This window comes from Siniperca chuatsi, linkage group LG3 (assembly GCF_020085105.1).
Source record: "Siniperca chuatsi isolate FFG_IHB_CAS linkage group LG3, ASM2008510v1, whole genome shotgun sequence".
Classification (NCBI taxonomy): Eukaryota; Metazoa; Chordata; class Actinopteri; order Centrarchiformes; family Sinipercidae; genus Siniperca; species Siniperca chuatsi.
In genome coordinates this window covers 19164613-19183505 of record NC_058044.1, presented here as the reverse complement: position 1 = coordinate 19183505, position 18893 = coordinate 19164613, and the positions used below count along the sequence as shown (strand labels likewise).

Below are 18893 nucleotides of genomic sequence, written 5' to 3'. Positions count from 1 at the left end.
AAATGACAGGGGGAGGGAGTGATGACAGTGATGAGTCTGAGCCTTGAATAAGATTCTGGGGTTAGAGTGATTTGCTAACAGCATTTGGGATCCCCTTCTGTTTGGGTGGAGGCCATCGCGCTTCGGAAGGATGGGCCTCACCCAGAACAGGTCGAAGTTGTTGATGTAGGGGATCCCAGAGGTGGCACAGTAAAGTCTAACTATGCCTCCACCTTCGTCCAGTGTTTGATTGGCACCTGTCTGCCTCTCCTCCCTGATGATGGTCTCACAAGCAGGTGGCACCATGTTGATCTTGAGCCCAGTCAGACCCCTTGGGTCAAACCCCAGCCAACCCCATCAGGCTCTTGCCTGCAAGCTCCCATCCCGTGCTGTGTCTTCCCATCTCTGATTTTTCTCAGTCTTGGCATTATCATTAGAATTCAGTCAATCACTCTGGTGGACTCTGTGCCAAGGACCAGTTTTGGTTAGGAGACGCCAGTTATCTGTACAACACAGTTTCTAAGGCTGTGGGGGTATGCAGACCCTTCCATCAGATTTTTTTTATATTCTTCTAATGCAATTAAAAGCAAAAATCCTGCTGGGACATCACTGATAGGGTAGTGGTCAAAAGCACACGAACAGGCTTGAAAATTTGATAGCTTTTTGATAAAGTTATTTGATAGCTGTTTAATTAATACAGTGTTGAATTTATTTCTGTTAAATCCACTCCTCATAGATTTTCACAATAAAATATGTTATTTTTCATACCTGCACATATACAGTATGTACTGTATACTGTACTGTATCATATACAGTATACAGTATGCACTGTATACAAATAAGAGATGTTGAAACAGGTAGGCGAGCGGAGGAACAAGCTGTCAACCCTGGTGCGTTTCCCACTGACTGGTTTGGACATGGCCCCGCATGTAGTGAAGAGGAGTCAGAGTATGAGGAACCTGAACTCAGGAGCCTGGCCAACTTCCTGGAAGCAGCACTCAGGCCAGCACCACCAACCTGCCGACATGATCCTCCCCCACGACTATCTGTATGACCTCTATGCTGTGTGTAACCATCATGGAGGAATGCATGGAGGACATTATACTGGTATGGAATTGGGTGGTATAATTCATTATTTACTACAAGATAACTGTTAAGGGGTTTTTTTTTTGCGACATTGTCAAATGAATGAACATGTGCTAAAACAATTAATCTATTAGTTGATTCGTTTTAATAATCAACAAGTGTTATATCAGCTAAAATACTAATATTTGGTGAATATACCTTAACAAATATGAACATTTCTTTACTTTCCTTCATGTCATACCACTGAATACATATTGACTACATTTTACCATTGACTGCTGTATATTTTTAACTGTTGATCACACCAGCATTTTAACACATATCCTTAAATGAATTCAGATGGAACATTATTGTTATTTTTAGCCAATCTGAGTTGCTATGGATACGTTTAGTAGTTAAATGCAATAGCATATTTACTTGTCCATTCAATTATTTAGTCATGTCATTCAGTCATTATGCAGAATCTCACTGTCTCACTGTGGTAGCCAGTGTTGGTTAGGTTGCAGGAGACATAATAGTCATAATACTGTCTGTATTATTTAGTAAATGAGCTCTATGAAAACTGCTCTTGATGAACAGTACCACAGGTATTTCTTTCTTTTGTTCACCTCCCTGCAGTCTCAGGACCCATTAAAGATACTGCTGGAATGAGAGACATTTTTTTTCATTATCCAAACATGAGAACTGAAAAATGAAGTGTTGTTCTGTCCCACCACATGACACACTTCCAGGAGTAAACTGGAGGAAATAGATTTAAATAGATAATATTTTAAGCTTGAATAAACGGTTTGAAAAGTTTAAAAGTGTCAACTGACAACTCTTTGATCACAATTTGGGTCTCTAGTCGTATAAACTCTGATACCTCCCAATACCCACACCAGTAGTAATTGCAAATGGTCAAGTCCCTACTTGTGTGATGTATTTCCAGTAACTCCCAACAGTGCCCAAGCAACCATTAAGACTGCCAGTGTGTGGAGGATTTTCAGACCACACTGGGACACACTTGGTCTACCCTTCGCTCATCTTCACATAAAGTTTAAGGAACAGCCATACAGCCAATTACAGTCAGCCAACAATAAAATGAAAAAATATATACCAGTGAAACACACATTCAGGGGGCTGGAGGAGTAATAGAATATAATAAATACACAGAGTTCAAGGAGAAACTTTCTACAGTACATACATTGAAATGAATGAATTTTCTATGCAAGTACGGAGCCCTGGAATGACCATAGAGAGGAAAAAAATACATCAAGACCACGTTTTACTACATTGAACACTCGAAATGCTATTGCATGGGCACAAGATGCAAGTTGTTCCCACCCTTTTGGTTAATTTGTGCACTCGACATAAGTGTATATACAGAGAGCCAGCACAACAAACCAGCCTTTCTCCCAGAAGAATGAAGTGCACTGCACTTGCTTGATTGTGATTGTAAATAAAAGGTGATTATTATTATATGCCAACCAGGGCCAATATCATGAGCTGCTTTGAGTCATATTCAGTGAATATTAGACTAGCTTATTCATAGTATTCTCATCATGCATTTCCTACCAACATGGCGCAATTCTATCACCTATTAGTTGATTATAATCACTTGTCATTTGCCTACCAAGATGTCTCCGATGATTGTGTAACTGCATAGACTACTATGAATGTGAATTCACAAGTGCATTTTTTGCCTGATGAACAGCGGTGGCCAGCAACTTAACATCTCCCCCCTCCCTCTGGCTCCAGATAACTGAAGGCGGGAACGAATTGTGTCATTGAATATGACTCAAAGCAGCTCATGGTACTGCACTTGCTGTGGGGAGAAGGGCTGGTCTGTTGTGCTGGCTCTCTGTACACTTATCTCGTGTGCACAAATTAACCAAAAAGATTGTAGATGTTGTAGATCCTACCAAAATTGTGTTTGTATGTCAATGAAATATATGTTTAATTGAATAGAATGAAGGACTTCAGAATAAAACCTCTTCCTGCCAAATTCTGAGACAGACTCATTTCCATTTCTAGTCTACTTTACATTCCTTCAGCTTTTGGGAGACACATTGGCCAGTATATACTGTAAGTTATGAGTTCAGGTGAATTGCAGGACCAGGTGTGTAATTGCAGGGGATGGTTGGTGAACACACACACAGTACTGAAGTTAATATGAAGGAGAATCGGGACACGGGAGATGAGGAGGGTGGAGCAGTCGTCGCCATGACAGCTTGCTCGCACAGTTGCATCCTGTCTATGGGTCTTTTATGGTATGGAGGTGGAAGTGGGAGCCCCATGCACTATACCATAGGGTGATGCAACATTTACCCTAAAATGAAAGTTAAATATAGAAATTATAATGTGTCCATCTGTTGTCACCTGACAGATGGTGGGTTCTCTATGTTCCATGCATGTACAATATCTACATAGTTTTGGTGTGATACCATATATCTAAGCCTCTTTATGACAAGTTTGAACCACTTTCTTTTTACAGTTTTTTATTTATTTATGTAAAGCAGATTGAGTTTACTTATTTAAAATATGTTGTTTAAGTTAAAGGAAAGAAGAAGAAAAGAAAATGAAAAATGGCTATTTTCAGCTGTTTTCTGTATAACCTAAGCCTGATATACTGTAGCCTATTCGTCCATGCAGCAGAACTGTGTCCAAAACCAATTAAACATCACTTAAAGAGCCATACCTTTGTACTTGAGCCATATTTTCGTTCACTGCAATGAGCGCAGCTAGCATCGTTTATTCTGAAAGAACTCAGCTACAGCATAATCAACCTCTAGAGAGCAGCTACGTGTCGGGAAGCGGTTCTTTGCTTACATGGCTTTGCTAGTTCAACAAGCTGAAAAAAACTAGCCACACTTATTGCAATTTTCTATTTAATAGTTTTTGGACAGAAGTGAAGTTAAATAGCATGGTGCATCTACACAGACATTACTTTAAAAAATGCCCTGCTGGTTTCGGTCTCTTCATAGGATTTGCTTGCTAATAATAAAAAGATAACAGCCAGATCCTTTAAGTTTTGCTTGACTTGATGTGAGTGCTTTCTCATAATTGCCATCAAGTTAGGTATGTTCAGGTGTTGTTCATACTTGTTGTCATTTTCTAATCCAGCTTACTGTAGGAACTCAGTGGATGGACAATGGTATAGTTACGATGACAGCAGCGTAGACTTGGTGCCAGAGGAAGAAGTATGTACCAGAGGAGCCTACATCCTCTTCTACCAGCGACGCAACACCATTCCTCCATGGTCGGCCAGTTGCTCCGTCAGAGGTATGCTATGAAATAACTAACAAACAGGATAACAACAATAATGGATAAACGAGCACATGGAAGAGCTTGTTAGTAGGACAAAAATGTTTAAATGAATGTGTTGACTTTAAACAGAAGCACTAAGGACTAACTTGGGCAACTAGATGGAAGGGACATACAGTGGTTTGCACCCAAAGGACTGCAAACTACTGCCTCATCTGCTGCAGTTTACTCTGTCAACGATAAACACACAGTATGTTCCCTGAACCATCTGAGAGTTGCAGTTGAGAGAGCTGTTTGACACAGATTCTTTTAAACATTCATTTAAACATTTTTTTTTTTTTTTTTGTTCACATCCACCAGTCATGTGAGCCACAATGTGGGCATCATACAAACGTATTCATCATGTTCTTGCAGGACCTGTTCCACCATGAAATACACATTTGTGATTTGTAAATGTATATCAGTGCAATAAATATGCACAGTAAAAGCATATTTACTGTACATACTGTACTGTTCAGTATTGGAATACTGTAAGAATATAAATGTTGTTTGTCCACAGGGCTCATTCAGGAATAGTAGGAACGCATACTGTAGAGTGCTATAGGAAAAATGTTGCATTAACATTAACTTTAATTTCTCTGTAGAGCTGGCCCATGAATTCGAAAACAGATAACTTTAGGAACATTACTCTCCGTTCTCCATAGTTCAAAGCATGCATGGCCTATTTCAAGTTGTCATATAATTATGACATTTTTAATTTCATTATTGTTAAAACTGTATTCATATTTCGCAGTTTTCAAATCTTTTATTCAAGCTAAAAGGCAAAGCTCCATCAAAAAAATACAACTGAAGTCACTAATTAACAAAACAAACAAAATAAAAATGATAAACATTTCACTGTAAAATGCACCAGAAGCCACCAAACATCTTTTTATTTCTTTTTTTCTCTTTCATCATAACATGCACTAGACTCCCCTAGTTGTTGTATGTACAGTAATGTAATAGATACAGGCTAAAGTGTTTACTCAGGACAGCACTGGAAATATCTGAGAGGAATGAACATAAAGAAAAAGTTTTTGACCACATCAGTATCTACTTCATAAAGACTTATTTTGAACAGTCAGTGCCTTTTATTGAATTCCTGCTTTCCTGATTTTCCTCCTTTGTGAGTTGCTCAACATGCTGGTACAAACACTATGAAGGCTGGACCGGAAGTTATCTAGTTTAAAGAAATAATAATACTCATCTTAAATCACTTGAAATAATATATCAGGTAATAAAACTTTAAATATTGAAAACAAAACTTGTCGTCACATGGTTACGCAGCACTGTGAGAGCAAAACTGAGGGCTAACTATGTCAATTATTTGCTTGTAGACCAGAATACAACTCCTGGATCATTGTGTCTCTGATTTTCACATGTAAGTGTATGTACAATAAAACTCTCTAAGAAATACTTAATGTTCAACGTGGTTACATTTGGAACCGCTATAGGTGCCTACTTTACAGGGCAGATTGAGCACTTTTCCATAGTGTCTTTTTGCCCCCACAGATTTTCATCATTGGGGACAACGATTTTTGGCTCCAATAACAAAAAATACCCTTCCAGAAATAATTTAAAGAGAAGCACTTAAACAGCAGCATACAATAAACCAATGACAACTCCCCCAGCGTAAATTAATCATGGCCAGCAATGTCAAACACCTGCTTGAAGCCACAGTGAGGAGAGCAGAAAGCCACTAGAAAATTAGATTCAATTGTGTGACTGTAGGGAAACTGTAGATGTGTGCTACCTTAAAATTTTATTTTGCATCTGCTGGATTCACACTCAAAAGCTGCATCATAGTATCTGTCCATTGACAATCACAAAGACAGCTACAAGTCTGTAGAATCTGCTAACACAACTCCACACACAATGCTGAGTGTGCAACGTCATCTGTGCAGAAACAAGGTGTACAATTGAAACAACACAATTCTTGTTCATATGATTTATGTTTTTTAATGTGACACTGTTTATTCCATGCTGTACTTCCATACCCAGATATGATTAAGTGTGCAGGCTACACTCTTCGCATCAAATATTAAAGAAGGCTAGTACTGGCTTTGTCAGCATCAAAGACAAACTTAGAACAAATTTGAAAGGAAATGTTAAAAACCCCAATCCAACCAGTGCAGGGTTGCAGGAGGGGTGGAACCTCCAGTCTGGCCTCCAGCCTATTACTGTGTACTGAGTGCTGTAAGCCATAAGAAAAATAAATAGATACAGAAATTACCACCAGATGAAAAGGCAGACCGGCAGAACAGAGGGCACAGTAGAGCAGCGAAAGTTTAAGGATAGAGTGGTGTGGTGAATATAGAATTTATTGCTCAATAGTAAGTCAGTGCATGATAGTAAAGGTTAGCAAATGTGTAACATTATTAACTTTATAAAGGACTTGAATACTAGCCTTAAAGCCGCTCTTTCAACAACAATGACATGTTCCCTTCATTCCTTTATGGACTGCCTTCGTGACTTCTCATCCTGAAGTCGCTGCTCAGTTCTGCTCGCCAGCTCATCCCATTGTGAACTAAAGGCAATACATCCAGGGCAGATTCTTTAGGCACCTTCTCTTAATCACATACAGCATAGTCAAGCCAATTGTTCGGTTTCATACAGTTTTGTACAGTTATGTTATGTCTTACAACTGCTGTCCTCCTTTTTTAAAGTAAGAGGAATGAAGAACATGCGAATTGGCACTGGCAAGGCTATGTAAAGATGGAAAAATCTGATGCATCATAGCAGTCGTGCATGCGTGGATATGAACTTGAAACCTTTTGCCATGGCTGCTTAGTGGAGGACATGCTGATATGAATACTACAAATGTCAGAATGCCTCTAATCATTAAGGTATCAACCTTTATCATTATGAACTGTCCTTTAATGACCCTATTTGTGTATACTGTATGTGGCTACACAGTACATGTCAGAAAGAGCACTATCTTTAACTGCTGTCAGGAATTACACACATTTTCTCCACATAATGCAATTTCTCTAGCTTTAGTTTATCTTGTCCACATTCAAAATGTCAAGCACTGTAAAATATCTGTTTCTTTCTACATATTAATAATTATGTGCCCACCTGCAGCCATCATCCTGTTTCCTTTTAGCCATCTGTCCCCACTTCGGCGTACCACCGCTGTGTAAAATCAGTGTAGGCAAAAAAAAAAGGCAAAATGGGAAGTGCACTGTTTACTCTGCACAAGTCAGTCAGGCCCCAAAGCAAAGAACAAAAAACACACCATGGCCCGCATTTCTTTGTGTGTCTGCTGTGTGCATGTAAACAGCAAACAAACTCAAGATAAAATAAGTGAAATGATGAAAGAAGTCAACTTGAGAGGAAACAGACCAGAGTGAAGGTTGAGAATAGTTAGACACTCATTTCCTCAGGAAAAGGCAAGAATACTTGGGGAACAAATGTTTCCCTCTCTACATAGTACAATTTTAAACTGAAACTATGAGTTCTTCACAATTTGTTATTTGTGCCTTTCCATGTCACATGTAGTTCCCACAGGTCCTTGAAATCTTTGAAAGTTTGTGAATTTGAGGGGAAAGAATCGTCATAAATAGACATGGTGTCACGGATACGCCAGGCTCCACCATCCACTAATCATCCACACCTGCTCCCAATCACAGTCCTGCATAAAAGCCCTGCACTCACCTCAGTCTGGGTCTGACCTCGGTTGTAACTAGGACTCCCGATGCTACTCAGTATAACCCTTATTCTCCAGCGATCTCCTGTCTCCAGCGATCTCCCCTCCTACAGACTTCCCTCTCTCCACACCTGTATTATCTGGCGATAATCCAATAAAGAACATTCTGTTTCCATCTCGGTGTCTCCTGCCTGTCTGTCCGTAACACATGGGTCATTGAAAGTGGCTGAATTTATATATTTAGATTATTTTTTACTTAAAGCAGCATCACTGTAAAACAGTCAAGCCTCTCACTCTTTAATTGTTGACTGTGAGCTTCTGTAAAGCCTGCTAGTTGTCATTATAAAAATTCTCAGTGTTGTAACAGTAATTAACCTTGAGCCGTGTCTCAAACTATGCATTGAATTTGAGGGAACTGTTCATGGCAACCTGCTACTTTTACAGTCCCATCAGATCAGTTGCAGTGACCAATCAATAAGCAGTGTTTCAGTGAAGGGTTTTTCCTGTCCGGTACCAGACTTGCACATAGGGTACACTTGTGTTTCTCTAATCCTAAATTCCCTCCCCCTCTGTCAGCCGCCTCCTCCCTCTTCGTATGAAGGAGATAGACAGCGATTATGCATTTAAGGGATTGGAACATCTCAGTGGGGGCATACAGAGGATAAGGAGGCCAGGAGGCACAAATAACAAAAACAAAAGCATTGTTTTTTCACATTTAATGACACAGGGCAAAGCATGTTCGCTCACAACACTGATACGGCACTTTCTTAACCTCTTCAAGTCACTTAACCTGCCTCAGAACAGCAAGCACGGAGCCATGCCTCCCTTTTTACTTGTAGCACAACTGTTCACACTTTCAAAAACAGCAAACTGTCAGTGAGCTAAATACATGAGATACCAACACATTGTAAGTGTTTGGCATTATAACACAATTGTGCTACAAAAGGTTTAAAAATTTGTTGGTGGATACATGGTGGAACAAAACATTTTTTCCATGTGTATTCACTCAAGGACTGTACTTAAGTACAATTTTGAGGTACTAACATTTTATGCTACTTTATACTTCTACTCCACTACATAGAGGCAAATATTAAACTTTTTGCCACTACTTTTATTTGACAGCTATGGTTAATAGTTACAAACAAACAATATATATGATGAGCTTCTAAAGCATAATGCATTGCTATAGGTTAAACTACCAAAATATAAAGCACTTAATTGTACTTCCACCTCAGCTAGATACCACATTAAAATGCTGCTTACGCAGTAATGCATGAGTATTTCATACTGTACATTTTGCCGTTACTGTATTACTTCTGTAAATTTACGCAAATAAGAGTTTGAAAGCAAGACTTGTAATACTTGTAAAAGAGTGTTTTTACATTGTGGTGTTACTACATTTAGTAAAGGCTTCGAATAATTCCTCCACCACTGCTGCAGCTGTCTCACTGTGTTTGTGTTTATACAAACTTAATTTAATTTTAAATGACATCAGAACTTCTCCTTTGGGATGAGCCCAAATCTCCAACAGAACTGTTGGCAGTCAAGTTGCATTGTGGGTAATATAGGCACCAGGTTTTGATAAAGAAGAAGAATGCATGGAATAAAAAAGACGATATCTCTGGTTCTGCTTCATCGAACAATATCTTTTTTTTCATCTTTTTATTTTTCTGTCCATCATGAGTCCAAAAGTGTTATGTTAGGAGTGCAATGCTAAATCAGTGGAGTACTCTTTTATGGTTTATATTCCTCCTCTGATCCCTCTCTTCCATCTGTGTGTCTCACAGGATCCACAAGTTCATCAATGTCAGACCACTGGTTAATCCGGCTGACAGGGGACAGTAAGAGAGGCAGTCTGGTCTCTCGATCCTCCACCACCTGCCCATCTTCCATACCTGACTCGCCTGAGTCTCCAGTCTTCCTTGACAATGGTTCTAAAGAGGAAAAAGGTAAGGGGCCACACCCAGGATTTGCTCTAATCAGTTTAATAGCTTATTGATTGTTTGCATTTATATGTAAAAACTAAAACATTTTCCTCTCTACATAATTGTTAGGGGGTTTTGAGAACAGGCCATTTATCAGGGGTCTTCAGGGACGCAGTGTGAGCATGAGAGCCCCCAGCAAGACCAAGGACACCCTGAGCAAAGTGCTTCCCCTGCGCTGGTCCTTTGGTTCAAAGGACAGACGGAAACCTGACCCAGTACTTCTATCTGTCCAAGATCCTGCCCCTGTGGAGCTGGTACAGTACTTGGAATCTGGCCGGCGGCCCCGGTGTACAAAGGATCCAATAGTAACGTTGATGAGCGAACCACGCAGCACAAAGGAAGCTGGCCGGGCTTCAACCAATGTTCGATCTTCCAGTGTTGGGAGCATGAGTTGTGTGGGTAAGAAAGGAGATGAGATGCCATACGAGCCTCCACAGGTCCCAGAGGGCCAGAGGAGGCCATCAGATAAGACAGCCAGCTTGAGACGCAGCAAGGGGAGCCAGACAAAAGATGAGAGCACCACGAATATCAGCAGTAGCTCTAGCAGTAACACCCTCACCAGGAGGAAGGATGCCAGGAAGCATATCTCCTCCAAAGCTTCTCAGGACAGTGAGGCAAAAAGGAGTTCCAGTGCTGGAGTTCAGCCCAGCTACAGCACTCCGAGCCTTCATGATGGGACTCTGAGAAGGCAAAAAGGGGACAGGGCTGATAGGGAACACCACGGTACTTATGAAGGAAACTCTAAGACCAAGAAGGGAGAATTGCCCAAGAGCCATGAGGGACTGCTCTCCTTCTTCAAAGGTAACTTCCTGAAGAAAGACAAGGACTCAAGGAAGTCCAAGGAGGGTGAGTCAGGGAAAGGAGGAACTGAAGAAGGAGGTAGAAGGACCCTCTCTAGGCTGTCACTGTCCAACGGAGCAGCAGGAGGAGGAACTGGGGTGGAAGGAGGCAAGTCTAATGGCCATCTGGGTGATGAGCTGGCAAACGGGAAGGTTGGACGAACAACGGCTAACATCAAACGCTCCCAAAGCTCCTCCAACATCCCCACCAAAGCGGAGCAGAGCATGCGTAGGACAGCATCTTTGCATCGTAATGGGATGTCTACAGCCCCGGTACCATCCCGCAGCCTGACAGACAAACCATCTTATGGCACCCTGCAGAGGACTCGTTACAGCACAGCCTCACTGGGACGCAAAAGGACAGTCCCCGAGTCCAGCTTCTGACACAGAGATATTTAACATATCCATGCACTCACAAAGCCTTGTATTTGTTATAAAGTGAATGACGTCCAATCTCTGAGATCAACGCAATAGAGCTCAATTTACAGTGGTACGCCTTTTGTTCCCTGAAAATGAAATGCCTCGAGTGGTTTGCACCGTGGAATTGAGAGACACAGAGCAAATGAAGGGTCTTTTAATGCTGGGAAATAAAGAGCAGAATGAAATGACGTAACCTGTCCATCAAACACCAGAGGGAGTCCATTTTTATTCAGTTTTTTATGACCTAAAATAAGTGCCTGAGCAACGAATATGCAGTTTAGACCAATGAGTTTGTCTGTTTAGCACTGGAAGCATGAAATCCTCTACACACACACACACACACACACACACACACACAAGCATAATATCCACATTTGTGTCTTATTACTGTAGTGTGAGTGTTGGATTTCACTACATTTTGAATATTTATGGTTGTTTGCTTACAATCAAGACACAATGATTGTGTTCATTTGTAAGAATGTAATGTGTCCACTTGATTAACGTTGGTGCTTTGAGGCTACAGTTTCTGATTAACATCAATTATTCATCTTTAATCCCTTGTTTAATGTTTATTTTAAGTAAAGGATGGCATTGAACACAAGATAGTATTTTTATAAAGCATTGATTTATCCCCATGTGACCCAGACTGCAGTTGTTGTCGAGTTAAACCTACAGTAGAAATACCATGACCTCTAACTGTAAAAACTTGCTGGGTAGGAGTGATTTTAACAGATGTTTTTCTTTAATTATGACACAGTAAATACATACATGAAAAGGAAGTACATATTACAATGTGTATTGGATTTCACTTTATTTCTTTGTTTGATGTGTTTTAATTTAGACATTTTAAGTCTTCCATACTAATCAGCGAGAAATCAAATTTAGGAATTCCTTTGTGAATCTGGCATAATAAAGGTGCACTTTGTCTTTTCACAGCATATGAGTATTATGATGAATTATGATGGTGTTTAAGTCCTGTGAGTTTATCTTATACTCTATTTTGGACACTATAGGGGAACATGCAAGCATATTTTATTTAATTCAGTGAAATCTGTTAGTTTTGCTTAATTTTACCTTGCTACCTTTTTTCCATTATGAACTTGTTTCACATTTAAATGGTTAGTTTTTCACTTGTATGAAATACACAGTACAATTACAATCACACATACTTTTGACCACTCTGAGGGAAGTGCTTTACTCCCAGTGGTCTGGCTGAAGCTGCAAAGTCACTAACTAGTGGAGGAAAGGAGAGCATTCATTTAATTTTCCTGGCCCAGATATCCCCAGACACACAATTCAAATGGTCAAAGTGTGCTTCAAATTCTGGTTGTACTATAACAGTATAACAGGCCTGCTGGATCACCTCATTTGCTGCTGTAGTGATGTTTAGATGTTGTACATGCACAGACATTTCCCATGATGCCTTCTCAGGCTCTACACATGTATGGCCCTACATTGATATTTGCACAGTGCTGAGATTTAATTCGCACTTTATATATATTGGAATGCTCTTAAGTAAACAACACTACTGCTAATGCTTAATATGATTTTCTAACGATTTTGAGTCTACACCTATTATTTAAATTTCTATTTAAAATGAGGAAGCTGCCTCTCACCAACATTAAACACATTTGAATATTGACCCTGAAACTAATTAGGTGATAATTAAAAACCTACATTTTGTTTTAATTAAGTTAATTAAGATATATTAAAGCATATAGTAAAAGCATTATAGCAAAATGTAGAAGATATTTAATAACCACCACCTTTGGCGTAGGCCTTTAGCTGCATAAATAGAGAACAACACTTCATACTGTCTAAACACAATACCAACAACCTTTTACTATTTAGTGTTTGTAACTGTAATGTCTCAACTTGAAACCTGAAAACCAACACTATTTATCCTGTATCTCGTGAATTTGTAATACTCCCAAATGACTATGAATATTGGATTTACAGTAGATACACTTTTGTGCAGTTATTAAATCTTTTTTGATGACTGCACAAAAGTAAAAAAGTGAATTATTTTCTTTGGAGTTCAACTGAGTCTCATTGGAGCTTTGCATTAATGTGCCAACCAATATAAGAGACTGGAATGAGCTCATCTCTCTTGTTTGAAGCAGAAGTTTATTCACATCAGCAGACCTTTGTCAGGTCATGTATTCACAGTATTCACATATGAATGTCATGTTTTTGTATGCTGTTTTCAAAAGCAGCATATCAGCCTTAGAAATCTCGTCCTCCTTTAGACTCAGTCTAAATATGAAGTAACCCCACATGCAGCCTATCACCAAGATTGAGAAACTCTGTGTTAAAAGTGTCATTTACTGCAAATGCTGTATTTTGTTCAAAGGATGTCACGATGCCTCAGTTTGATGTTGAAGTTGAGGCAGTTACACTTGAAAATAAACAAGCATGTCCTTTTTATTGGGAACCATTAAGGACCCTGTAAGGATTCAAATCAAAATGTTGTATTATGGAAGTCAGGTTTCTGTGCAGATCATCAGTATGTAGCTCATTGTGTCATTGTTTTATTTGAATTAACATTTTCTCATGTTTATGCCAAGGATATAAGCTGCTGTTTATTATAAACAATGACACTATAGAGCACTATGCTTTAAAGTCTATGACACATGAAATTTGAGGTGAGGGTTTTGTATCACAGAGTGCAGCCATCATTTTGTTTGTGTTAGGAGATGTCTTGGATAGATTCTACTTTCCCTACTAAGTAACTCATAGTCTAGTTGTGCTCTTTGCTTTCAAATTATTTAGATTTTACTAGCCAATTTAGAGAAACTCAATGACAAAATTTCCCACAATGTAATGAGCGGCCAAAAAAGAAAAATAATGTGATAAATTTTGTATTCTCTTAGTAAATGTTTGAATTCTCTTGGCCTCCAGCTTCATTCTCAGCACCCACATTGTACAAAACCCTTCAACAACACCCGCAAAAATTTCTTAAAAAGGTGCCTGAGATTTCTCCCAAACTTTTTTTGTTTTTTAATTCAGAATATTTATATTCCTGCAGTGAATGAGTAAAAGATAGTTGTGCAAGTGGCAATTCAACTACTGAAACAATGCATTGAGTCATGTGTCTGGATCAGTTGACTCACTCACAACCCTTACAAGAACACACACCACATTTATTTATACTAACACTGTTAGTAAGCTGTAATTTTTTTTAGCCAGTTTCAAGTGACTAAGCAATAATAGTTGAATGTCTTTGCACAAGTTTTGACTCTGAAATGCTGTTAATAAAACTTGTTCTTTGAGTGGGTGCATGTAAAGTTGAAGATTGAAGAAGTCAAGCACAGTGGCTTTTGTTCTCCAAATAAAAACTCAACACTCAATACACTATTTAACCACAAAGGGAGAAATTTAGTTTTCTCCTTGTTCTGACTGCAGCTGCCATTTGGCTTTCCTCAATTATGAGTTTACTGATCCATTTAAATGGATTCACAAAGACTGCCATTCTCAATTGAGAGAAAAGAGGCTAAAATCACTATAATCACACAGTTAATAAAACAACACACTGTGGCTGGAGATTCATACTCTTAACAGCCAAGCTCCTGTCAAATAACAGGGACAAGGGGACACCTGTGGCTTTATATTTAACAAAATGAATGCACACAATCATATGGCCATTCTACAGTGTTGTCCATGCTGAGATTCTTATGAACTTCTATATCTAAGCGACTTTTATGTTATAATGGTGCCGATCATTCTGAACGAGAACATTCATGCTTTTACAAATCATTATAGATGCTGGCCAAAGCAGAAACTTTCCATTTTTTTCTGTATATTGTCCTGAGTGCTACCACCTACATCTACTATAAAACACTAGGTATCTCCCCTGCCATTCAGAAGTAGCAGATAAATACTGATACAGAATTAAATAAGTTCACTTGATGTATTTTGTTTTTCTCTGAGGACAAAGCAGTAGATAACAATTTATTTGAGATCAATGCTGATTTATAATAGGGCATAGAGTTTGAATGCGGACGCAAAGTTTGTTTCTGTTTTTCTTTGCATGGCTCAAGCCAAATGTGGCCACATACATACAATGTTTACTCTGCCAATCTGAGCACTTCTGTATTAACACAGTTTTTGTGAAATATGGGTTGAAGATGTTTTTATATGCAATTTTTCTACATTTTATAAAAAATATTATCTATGTAAATATTTCTGGATACACACAGAGAGAACTGTGTGTGTGTGTGAGAGAGAGAGAGAGAGAGAGAGAGAAAGAGTGAATAAATAAGCTTATTATTCAGCCTGTGGGGTGTAGTGATTTAGATCCCAAGGTATCCAACTGAACTCACATGCAGTGTATTCTATGTTTTGCATACAGATGTAACAAGTATGCTTTCAGTGAAAAACAACAGTTTCTGCCTGAATTGTCTTCTGTACATGATGGTATATTGTTTTATTTTTCAATACAACAAATAAAATGGTATTATGACTATGGCCTTCAGTCAACACCTTTTAGAAGCTTGATTATAAATTTCACTTAAAAAAATATACAAATAAAAATCTTATTTCACCTATTTTACTTTGGTTCATCAAATCACAAACAAGCAGATAGGGGAAAAAGCTATCAGTGAGTTTTGGTGTGACTATACAATCCTACTGTACATACAGTAAATATGTAAGTAAGTCTTGTACATAAACGTACTCATGCAGCAGAATGACCTCTGTCTCTGTCATCTCATCATATGTTTTGGATATGATTTTAATCTGCAAAGTAACTACAGCAGTCAGATAAATGTAGTGGAGTAAGTACAATATGTGCCTCTGAAATGTAGCCAATCAAAATTATAAAAGGATCATCTAGCATAAAATAGAAGTAAAGTAGAAGTACCTCAAAATTGTACTTAAGTTCTGTACTTTTAGTACTTCAGTATGATTAGTCGATTAATCGCTTTGTTGATTGACAGAAAATCAATTTATTGTTTAAGTAAACTGAATAGCTTTGAGTTTTAGACTGTAATTTAGTTTGTAACAAGCAGTTTTAAGAAGTGCCTGTTTAGCTCTGTTTTTGGTCTTTACCAACTCCTGAGAGAAATATCTGGCACTTTAGCTGCTAAATGCTCCACTATGTTCACCAGCTTGTTGCTAACTGTCTCTGCTGTTTGGTGCTGAGCAGGTAGTGTAGTTACAGTGGGTTTTCAGAACTTTTTCACTGAAGACAGCTGCCTGCTGAGGTTGAAAACGAACCTATGAGAACGGTGAGAGTGAACCAAAACGGTAAAGTTTTCGGCCGACAGCTAAACAATGAGCTGTAATTGTTAGTTGCAACCCTAACTTACTTTCCACCACTGGTCAGAGGCATTTACATAATGTAGGAAAGTCAAACTTGAAGGGGGAAGTTACTTTGGCTTTGTTTTTAGCAGAGGAGACTGCAGCCCCTGAACCACTTCATGTTTCAAATATCTCTTAATTAATTTTTACTGTCCTTAGTTGCCCTAGAAGTATTAGGACACAGAGTCTCAAGGAGCCAAGCAAGAACAAGGATGTAGCAAACTGAACCTAGTAAATCTGAAAGAGACAGCATCACTATCACCAGGGGAGGATAACACATAACGGTTAGTTACGTTAGTTAGTTATCAGTTAGTTATTGTGACCGATTGTGCTCTCTGTTCAGTTCAACTGGGGTGAAGATTCGGGCTGAGGTTGGCCAGAGTTGCTGCAGATGGGCAGGCCAGTGCCTTGCAAGTGCCATTGGTGTGTGAGTGTGTGTGAATGGGTGAATGAGAGGCAAAATTGTAAAGAACTTTGTCCGTTAAGGTAGAAAAGAGCTAAATAAATGCAGTCCATTTACTATTTACCATCTAATGAACATCTTGTCCATAATCTCAGAATGTCCTGCTGTTTCTCCTCATCCTGCTTTTCTGCTTCCATTGTTGAAGGCTACCTGTGCAAACAGGAAACAAATAAGAACACTGAGTCATTCTATCATATTTCCAGTGCATTTTCATCAACCGATATGGCTGAATAAAGCATACCATGAAACTAACTCTCTATACTTTTGTATTTTTGAATTTGCAACCACATTGTTTGAACTTAACAGGCCTAACAGTATATTTTCAACTGCCAGACAAAAGGTGCAAAATTTTGAAGAGATGAAATGTGGAAAATTCTAATCAGTGTAGTTTAACTAATAGGCAGATACAGTTGTTGTCATGATAATGTTCGAAGCAGCTTCTCTATCATATCTGGGAAACTACACTAACTCAGAAAATACAAAATCCTCCAGAGTAAATGGAGCCAGTGCATCACACTACTTTGATAATACTGAAACGTAATATTCCAAGAATCATCTTAAATGTAATAATTGTAAGTGAAGGGTGAAAGCTAAGGTGATGATGGTGTCAGGGAGATCAGCTGATGAGCTGATCTGAGTTGCACAAATAACTTGTTCCCCATAAACTAAATAGATACATCTCTGCAGAATCTTACTGACCCAATCATCCTCCCACCCTGTCACATCCTGTCCTGATACTGTATGTTCTGCTGCAAGATTGGAAATATTTTTTCATTACATGACACTTTGTGTTAACACCTCTACAAATCGATTACTTTAAACCTTTCAGGGCTACAGTGTCAGTGCAAAAGTGTACATGAAAGCACCTGCCTTATACCTCTATATTGTCAGATGCACAGATGTGAGACTTTTTGTCAGTAAAACATGCAGAGCAAATGTACAGTATTATGCATACGTAGAAGTAATCTCTCCCTCCCACAAATGTGCGCTGCTATCTAATTTGGCAAAGCATGGACGTCAGAGATTGAGTGCAAAATGCTCTTCAAGTAGCCCCAACACCCATGGGTCACTAGATATGCCCATAACTATTGCTTTAGCAGCACTTCATACTTATTTGCAACTTCTCAAGGGATGTATGTTCAAGAGAAGAAATACTTTTAGGTCTTCTGTTTCCGCAGTTATTTGTTTATGTATGGCTATGTGTCTCAGATGTACCTTGACTACTTCCTCTGTATGAAAGTGCTAATTTTCTGGAGTGTTGATGCACATTAAAACAGGGAAAAAGGAAAGTGATTCTGATGTTTTGATTTGCATCATATGCTGCTAATGTGTTTCCCTTTGCAGGCCAATAAACACTACTTCGAACACCCCCGCTTTACCTTGTTGACTTTAAGGAAGTATCAACTTGCAGATTGAGTTGTAGAATTGTTCACTCTAAACCTAAATGTATTGTAAATTGTATGGGATAGAGTGGATCTTTATTATACAGCTAGGTTAACTACAAGTTAGATCAATACATGACTGGAGAAATCTTTAGTTATTAGTTGATTTTTGTTACAGGCCCTTGGAGTCATTCTTAATCAGGATTGTTGTGATGTTCGATGTCAGCACGTCTGTCACCAACAGTGTTATAGTATATATTTTGCTATGTCTGTACAAGTTTTACAAGTGTTTTTTTTCTTTTGAAGTCCTCCAAGCTAACTTCTTAGAGCTGTAAAAGCGGAGGCTTTCACAAAAATAAAAATTTTAATAGAGCAAGTAGAGGCTGGTTCTGGTTCCATCAGTTGAGGAATATTCTGACAGCACTGATATCAAGGTGATCATCACTAGCCATTTGAGGAGTCAAGTCAAGTACATTTTATTATTATAGCCCAATTTCACAAATCACA

The 18893-nt window shown here is 38.7% G+C and overlaps 1 protein-coding gene across 1 annotated transcript in view; it reads left to right on the top strand.

Moving 5' to 3' along the window:
* Nucleotides 1–15703, top strand: part of usp43a (ubiquitin specific peptidase 43a) — a 107922-nt gene extending 92219 nt beyond the window's left edge. Inside the window, exons 13-16 of the mRNA XM_044189852.1 lie at nucleotides 837–1086; nucleotides 4168–4326; nucleotides 9784–9945; nucleotides 10051–15703. Coding sequence (XP_044045787.1) covers nucleotides 837–1086; nucleotides 4168–4326; nucleotides 9784–9945; nucleotides 10051–11204 — 1725 coding nt within the window. The 3' untranslated portion in view covers nucleotides 11205–15703. The remainder of the gene's footprint in view (nucleotides 1–836; nucleotides 1087–4167; nucleotides 4327–9783; nucleotides 9946–10050) is intronic.
* The last annotated feature ends 3190 nt before the right edge of the window (nucleotides 15704–18893 follow it).